This window comes from Coturnix japonica, chromosome Z (genome assembly GCF_001577835.2).
Source record: "Coturnix japonica isolate 7356 chromosome Z, Coturnix japonica 2.1, whole genome shotgun sequence".
In the NCBI taxonomy this organism is placed as follows: domain Eukaryota; kingdom Metazoa; phylum Chordata; class Aves; order Galliformes; family Phasianidae; genus Coturnix; species Coturnix japonica.
In genome coordinates, this window is record NC_029547.1 from 50,074,451 (window position 1) to 50,082,721 (window position 8,271).

The 8,271-nt window shown below is 44.3% G+C and overlaps 1 protein-coding gene and 2 long non-coding RNA genes across 3 annotated transcripts; 2 read left to right on the forward strand and 1 right to left on the reverse strand.

The window, feature by feature from the left end:
* The first annotated feature begins 3,395 nt into the window (after positions 1-3,395).
* LOC116652506 lies at positions 3,396-4,755 on the forward strand. The gene is made up of 2 exons (XR_004305599.1): positions 3,396-3,873; positions 3,991-4,755. It is a non-coding gene; the product is annotated as an uncharacterized LOC116652506 (long non-coding RNA).
* A 187-nt stretch (positions 4,756-4,942) lies between these two features.
* On the reverse strand, positions 4,943-6,801 carry LOC116652504 (prostaglandin reductase 1-like). The gene is made up of 4 exons (XM_032441386.1): positions 6,642-6,801; positions 6,287-6,392; positions 5,529-5,647; positions 4,943-5,275 (listed from the first exon to the last, which is right to left on the reverse strand). The coding sequence occupies exons 1-4, from the start codon at positions 6,708-6,710 to the stop codon at positions 5,261-5,263; spliced, it is 309 nt and encodes a 102-aa protein (XP_032297277.1). The 5' UTR covers positions 6,711-6,801; the 3' UTR covers positions 4,943-5,260.
* Positions 6,802-7,373: 572 nt separating this feature from the next.
* Positions 7,374-7,953, forward strand: LOC116652505. Its single transcript, XR_004305598.1, has 2 exons — positions 7,374-7,463; positions 7,809-7,953. It is a non-coding gene; the product is annotated as an uncharacterized LOC116652505 (long non-coding RNA).
* Positions 7,954-8,271: the final 318 nt, after the last annotated feature.

Here is an 8,271-nt window from a genome sequence, read left to right on the forward strand (position 1 = left end):
TCACATCTCAGTTGGGTTTCTGTGTCTTTTTTCAATGACCTGCTCAGGAAGGGTTTGTTTTTTTACCTCCACTTAAAAGTAGGGTTATTAATTTGCCTGCAGCAAAGGTCATTTTTCAGAAGGTACAGTGGAGGTAGAGAACCACAGTGAAAGTGGGTTTCTTTGGTTTTATGGGAGCCTTCAGGAAATTCATGAAACTGGCAGCTTCTATTTGTACAAAGCTGGCATTCCAAATCCTAGTCTTATTAGTATCAGTTGCACCTGGCATATAGTCAGTATATCAACTGATTGATTGGCATGCAGTGTTCACTCATCATGAAGATATGCCTGTTAGAACAGCAGTAATGATTTTTCTGGGTAACCTCAATCACTACAGTGAGCAATATATTACCTAGCCTGTTGCTGTAAGCGTTAGGCAGGTAGGAGCACACACCCTAGAGCACATTTGCAGTGCTGTGTGGTACCCACCTATAGTGTTCTGCTGTGTAGAAACACTTCTTTGTGAAGATAACAGTATTTCCAGACCTTAAACACCTCAACACACAAACACCACCTCTTCTTTGGCAGGTGTTGGAGTATTGTTAAAGGAGCATGATTTGTTGAAGCTACAGTATCTTGGACAAAAAGTAACTAACGGGGACCTTGCCTGAATGTAAGTTTGCTGATTATAGAAGAATCCAGTTTAGCCTTTCCCAGGCATGCAGTGCTTTAAGCCCTTAGCTAAAGTTACCAAACAGGGAAAAGCAAATGCCATTTTCTCAGCTTTCATTGTTTCTGTATTTAGACTACCATTAAAGCAATGGTTTTTGTTGTTCTTGTTGTTGTTGTTGTTGTTTTAATTTAAAAAATGATAATGAAGAAGAAAAAAATTCATCTGCACAGTCAAAAAGAGCTGGGAAAGCATTTATGTTTTTCATGGGTTGCATGTTTTTATCATGGCTTAGACAAACTACCCTTGCCTACTGTGACCAGTACCCCCTGCCCCTGACCACCATAATATGGTTACTGTAATTACATGGCATTTTATAAATCAAGCAGCCTGTCTGTGACCAAGCTGGTCACATATCAGTCCTATTTTTCCTCACCAGGCCTTCAAATCCCTGCTCACTAAGCAGACATTCCCCACCTCATCAGCCTCTGGGCTCCTGGGTGCAAGGCTGTCTTCTTCCCTTCCTATCAGCCTTGAAGGCCCCAGATTCCACTGGTCAGGTTGGATGACCCATCACAGAACAGGAAACCAGGGGCACCTTCAAAACCAAGTATCTGCAAGCCTGAATTGGGCCTCAGATTTGTACTTCTGCTGAACATAAAGGCCCAGGATGCCCAAGTGGCCAACATTGTCCCTGCTTCCTTTGAAGACTGGGTGAGTGATTCGCATTCTTATGCATGTCTAGATTATGATTTTTATATTTGCATGTGCAAAATTAAGATTTGACCCACTCCAAAGAGGGACCAGATGATTAGAACAAACACTTCACTGCCCAGTGACTTCTTTCTCCCTGTAGAGTCAGGTGACAATTAACAAAACATAACTAACAAAGATCTTAGCTTTAGTGCGTAAATGCTATCCTGAGATATGGTGTTAAGGAAGTTTTGTGTTAAAATATTGTTTCAAGGTACACTGCTATCCCTGCCTACTTGGTCTTGTACATATAGCAAGCAATGAGGTAAATCAGATTTTATTCAAGTAACTCTTCCAAATATGCTGAAGGTCTGGTTTTAAGAAAAATGTGTTATCTGAAGGGGATTAGATGCTGTCACCCTTCAGTTGCCTTCTCACCCTTTAAATGCAGATGTGTGCTTTCAAAGAGCAAAGAACAGACTTTGGTATCAGCACTCAGGTGCTTAATTTTATTGAAACACAACCATCTCTACCATCTGGAGAATAATGACAAGAACATACCCTGAATTTTATCACTGTTCACAGCAGATAAAAATCTATATTCTCTTCAGGTCACCTGAAGTTAAGAACAGAAAGTAAAATGTTTTTTTGGTTATGTTGTTGTCAGAACCAACCTTGAGATCAAATTGGTTCTGACAACATTGTTAACAGTGATGTTTATTTTGATGCTGGATGAAGTGGACAGTTCACATCTGCTCTGCAGTTTTGCTAGTTTTAAAGAAAGAAGCAGCTGAACAAACAAAAAAATACAAAATGTCAGAATGTCCATCATTATCATGGAACTCTGTGAAAGAGATTATCACTGGAACTAGAAAAAGAGCTCTGAAGACTAGAAAGCCTTCAGTCCACCTACTGTGTGCTGAAGAAGATAATGACAAATAAAAATATTTAGATTTCTCAGTGAACGAAACCCCAAGCATTTTTTTTGCTTGCAGGAAATAACCATCTCAAGTGCTTTAGTAATTGTATTACTCCATCACATTTGTTGGAATTACCTCTGAAATGAATGCATATTCTGACAAATGTGGTAGACCTGGTTTGCCTTTGTTAGCTTTGCTCACATTGTCACTGCTCTCTCGAGAGTCAGGGAGCTGACGGGGGTAAAGAACAAAAGTCCTGGCTAGAGCACTTTTCAGCTGGATCATTTCCTGATGTAATCCTGTGTAACCTGCCACACTGTATAAGTGAAGGCTCAGAAATGCTTCAGTCTGTCATTTTTATGTCATTGAGAAATATGTCATTTTCACCAGTGTAAACTGGTCACCTCAGAGTGAGGGACTAGACCAAGTGTACTGTGAATCTATACAACACCCTGAGAAACTCTTAAGCCACAGGAGAGTATCTGGTGTCACTTCCCTTGACTTGACAGGTGTCCCAGTCCTAGAACTGGGGCAAGAGAAGGCTCCAGAAGTCCAGGCACTGGGACGTATAAATAGGTGTACATACAAGACTAGGGAAGGCCCCTTCTCTCCACACCTGACACCCCCACTGGCAGGTCAGATTCTGGATCCAGAACTGGTGAATTCCCTCCCCCACCCTTCACCCAACTGTTTTTCTTTCTTTTCTCCTGAAGTTGCTAAGGCAAGGTTTCCCAAAAGCTGTTAAGTAACTCAGGGTTTACTTTGATTTCCAATAAAGCTGCATAGCTTAGATAGATACGCTTCTGAGAGGCCCAACACATACTGGATCGTGGTTCTATAAGGATTTCTCTTTAAGGTTGATGTTTGGACGTGGTCCGTGTTATTCCATCTCAATCCAGTCTGAGGGGATTCATGAATTCGACTAATTCCCCCATCCCAGAGGTGGGACGTAACACTCAGGAAGAAATATATATCCAGACTGAGAATGGAAGATATTTCGGAAAAGCATCATGATCATGCTTACAGAAAAGGAATGGGAAAGACTGACCAGACATTCCTGAAGCAAGGAGAATGCCAAACCCAATTTCTGCGTAACAAACTAGTGAAAAATCTATAGTTTATTGGTGAAGAAACAGAGGAAATATATAATTGGAGTTGATTTAATCAAATAAAATAAAAGTTCTGTGTATTAGTGTCAAATGTAAGGCATAAAACATTGACTGGAATGAAAAGGAAGGTACAGCAAATTAGGAACAAGAAAAGAAAATAACATCTTGAAACTGGGGTGCTGTGGGGGCGGACAGCCCATGGTGACGTCCCCGAGCAACAGGCTGTGACATCACCGGGTGATGGATTGTGACTGCTCAGCCCTCACTGCTCATAGTGGGGTGCCGGCAGAGCCTGGCTCAGTCTGGCTCGTTCCTGGACCCTGCTGAGCAGCTCTGCGAGGCTTGGAGGTTCCTCGAGCAAGGTTTTGGCTGTGCTGTGTTGGGTCGTGCCTGTGGCTGCTCGCAGCATCTCAGTGCCTGACCCACAGCATCACTTCTGTTTCCCCGGCCCTGCCCAGTGCAGGCAGCTGGGACTCTACTGAGTGCACCCGCAGCAGAGGAGGTGAGTGGTGCAGGGACATGTGGGTCCCTCAGGGCAGTCTTGGGCTTGGCAGGGCTTCCTGCTGAGGACTTTCACACCCTGGGACAACAGTGACTGTGGCCTCTCTTTCTCTTGCAGAGTGAGACACCACCGCTGCAGCTCTGGTGAAGAATAAGAGCTCGTCATCCTCAGTTCTCCAGGACAGCTGCAGCGAGAGGAACGTGTCTGCAGAAGAGGAGTGGACATGTTCCATGTGTCGCAGTGTGCGACAGGACATGACCCATGTAATTCCATGTAATCACACATTCTGCCTGGGCTGCATCCAGCTGTGGGCGATTCTGAGGGACAGCTGCCCGCTGTGCAGGACGGCCATGCGGACCATCCGGGTCTGCGTGTGGGTAGACAATCAGTTCGTGGACTGCATCGTCTCCCCGCCCGCAGTGCCGGTGCCCGTCGGCTTCATCACCACCACCGGCCCCAAAGTGCAAAACTCGGCACGTAGAAAAAACGGAGAAGCAAAACACCAGCACGGAGGAAAAATGCGGCACCGATATACCAACATCCAGTGATTACTACAAATACCTTTGCAGCCTTGCAGACTACCCAGTGAGCTGGGATGGAGAACCTGAGGAAAAGAGGGAAAGGAGAAGTCCAAGTGTGGAGAGCCTATGAAGGAAGAGCAGCAGACACCATGGCACTTCCTGAAAGGCACAGGAACCACCAGAAACATCACCATCATTAGTTTAATTCTTAGTTTAGTTCTTAGTTTAGTTCTTAAAATAAAAGTAGTTATGAACTATACTGTTGTATTAGTAAGTGTGATACAAGTTGATCTCAAATAAGAAGTAGAAATGTGTTACCGCATATATGGAATATCACTTCTAGTAGTGTCAGAAAAAGAAGGAGGAGAAGTCCCAAGTGTGGAGAGCCCATGAAGGAAGAGCAGCAGACAGCACGGCACTTCCTAAAAAGCACAGGAAACCACCAGAAACATCACCATAGTTAGAATGTCAGAATATCACTTCTAGTAATGTTACATTGAAATGTTAATAATTTAGACTTTGTTAAAAAAATAAATAAATAAAAATAAAAAATTGTTGAAATGTTAATAAAGCATTTAGATTTTGTTCAAAATCAAAACTGTTAGTCCGTGGTCTATTCTTTATAGATTTCCAATCTCCTGGCTCGCTTGGGCAATACTGAGTAAAGATGAATTCTCTTGAGACACTGATTGGGTGGGTGTTGAGTGATGGGTGAGTGCCCAGAGCTAGGCCAGGCTGCCTGAGAGGGAAGAACCACCACAACGGCATGGCAACAAGGTGCACTGCTAGCTGGCTGAAGCCAGTTATTCTAACAAATCATTTACAAGAGACAGGAACACTACCTGGCAATTCTTTCTTCAGATAGGTCACCAGTCCTGCCCCTGCAAAGATATTAAGGCCTCTTTTAATCCCTCTTCAGATATCAAGAGTAAGTTTCAGTTAAGAGCACAAGCTATTACTACAAGTCTCGGCAAAGCAGAAGGCATCAAGCACATTATGTACAGTTTGTGCTTCCCAGAAGGCTCAAAGATCATGCCATCTCTTCACCAGCTAAGACAAGGGACAGCTCTCCTAGCAAAGATGGAAGCTGTGATGACAGTAGGTGTTACAGAAAATTACCCCCTCCCTTCTTACCTCCAGAACCCATTTGAGCAGTGCATTCACACCTTCCTCCCGGCGGTTACTCCGGCTGCTCACGATAAACCCTTTCATGCTAAGTTCCTTGAAGTTCATTGGAAACCGAATATAAGGCCCTGGCAAAGAAAGGAAATAGTTGCTTTTGTTTTGTTTTGCTTTTTAAATAAGGCCCAATAGAGAGAGGTATTAGCCAGTAAAAGACACTGAAATTTGTTGTTCCAGTCCAAGATGAATTCTATTATTTCTGAGCAGGGTAAATGACCACAGGTTTGGGGACAGGAAGCAGCACAGGAAAATGAAGACCTGATCTACCTGAGGCTGAACACCCACTCAGCACTGCTGAAAACAATTTCATTCCCATGTATAGTGAACCTGTACTGAGGGGCTTTCTGCTTAATCCTCAATGAGCTCAACAAAGCTATTTCATCTAAAAACCTCAGGGGTTTTACTGATCTGCATCTGCTCAGAGCCCTGGGAAATACCATTTCAGCCACATTTCGTCTTGCCTCCATTTCTAAACACAACTTCTCCACCTGATATGAGCATGTCCTAAGGAGGATGTCTGCTGCACATCTAACAAGTGTGGACACACATCAGATCACCCAGAGTTCGTTATCTAAATGTACACAAACACACAGGCAACTGGCACATTGGAAAAAGAAAAGAAAAATCAGCAAAACTTGAGTGTCTGCCATTATGTTTTGCACTCTGCCATCACCAAACAGAAACTAAGAAACACAAAAGGAGGCCCACACCTTTCTGAGGCACAGAGTCATTGTACTGAGAGATGGCTCCACAGACTGCAGTCCTTCCATATTTCTTCATCTGGTTGATAGCAATACTGGCAAATTCTCCACCCACCTACAAGAACAGAGTACACGCAGCATGAGAGAAAATCCACTGTCAAAAGACTGCTGGTTTGCCTCTCAGCATTTATTCATTCTGTTACTGATCAAGTCAGCTGCAGAAAAAAAAAGTCGAGAATGGAATAAGTAAGCTGTAAGATCTTACACGAACAATGTCTCAGTTAGATGGAACTCAGGATCGAGTTCCTGCAATAGACTAAGGAAATTAACAGCCCGCTCAGGGCAGGGATCTTTCTGAACTCACATTGTCAAAGAAACAGTCATAGCCATCAGGAGAGGCTTTACGCAGTGCTTCATCCAAGGAAGAAACCATCTTGTAATTGAAGGCTTCATCAAAGCCTATTTTTTTCAGATATGCAACCTTGCTATCTGAGCCAGCACAGCCCACCACTTTGCAACCCTGCAAGGAAAGAAGGAGAGGATTTAGAGATGTTTTTCAACACAGGCTCGCAACATGAACACAAGTATGCTGGGTGAAAGGCTCATGCTTAAAGTCAGGTGCTTGTGACTGTGAGCTCCTAAGCTCCAAAGCCAGCTTCGCTGTAACTTCAGGAGCTTGTTTCATCTCAAAATGAATGGGTTAGGTTGGAGGAGATCGCCCTGCTCCAATCCTTGGGCAGGCTTCTCCATAAGGCTATGGATTCTCAGCGTCTGGAAATACTCATGACCTGACTGGTCATGTCCTTCCCATCCCTAACAAAATCTCTCTTGAAGGCTCTCCTACATCATCTCCAGAAGCGCCTGCAAGTTCCTGTGATTTCACACCTTTACTTAGAAACAACAGAGATCCCAAAAGTAAAAGAGAACCCTCTGTTATGCTTGATTACACCCAATTCGGTGTAAAAAAGCAGTCATTTCAACATAGTTTTAAGATTTCGTTATAGGGCGGTTGCAGGGGTTGACGTTCTATGACGTAGCTACTGACGTCATAAAGGCAAGACCAGTTACTAGCGGACTTTCATCAGCGTGTGCTTCACTCGGTGCTGTTAGCCCAGCTGGACGCACAGAGACAGTCGGCGAGCCTAATTTCTCAAAAGACAGAGGAAGCTGCTCCTGTTTTTCACATGTAAGTGATGGTCTCTTTCGGAAGTGGGTTTGGGAAGGTTCTATGTGAATCCTAAAGTTCCTGATCATGCCAAAGTGGTCACCTGGGAGTGGGGAGGGAAGACAAGAGTTCTTGCCTGCTAGAGAGACATCTGCCAGCATGATTCAACCCTGCAGCACTGAAAAGACCAACATTGCTGCAAAGACTGTACATGAAGCTGTTACGTTGCGCTGCTTCTTCGGTTGGTTGTGTCTCAGGACTAAGGCTGGCATTAATGTTGGCTGTTGCACGTTTCTGCACCTAGAGTTTAATACTTTATTTCTCTTGGGAATTAAGAGCACATATTTTTGTCTCCTTTTTTTGTAGAACAGAGCTTCCATAGCCTGTTTGTAGAGGACAGCAGCTCTTAGCCCAAAGTTAACATCCAGAAGCTGTAGACCATGACTACAGACACTTCTCCTGACTCCAAGTGTCCTATTTGCTCCAACAAACTGGACAATGTTGCCCGCCCAGATACTTGCTGGCACAGTTTCTGCTTCCGTTGTATCCTGGATCGGTCAAGAATCACAGCGGACTGCCCAGTCTGCACGATGCCCTTCAATTCCATCTTTCATTCAATCCGTGCTGACAATGACTTTCAAGAATACAAAGTCCCGCCTCCAGAAGATTATGATCCGCTATGGGGGCGGACAGCCCATGGTGACGTCCCCAAGCAACAGGCTGTGACACCACTGGATGACGGATTGTGACTGCTCAGCCCTCACTGCTCATAGTGGGGTGCTGGCAGAGCCTGGCTCAGTCTGGCTCGTTCCTGGACCCTGCTGAGCAG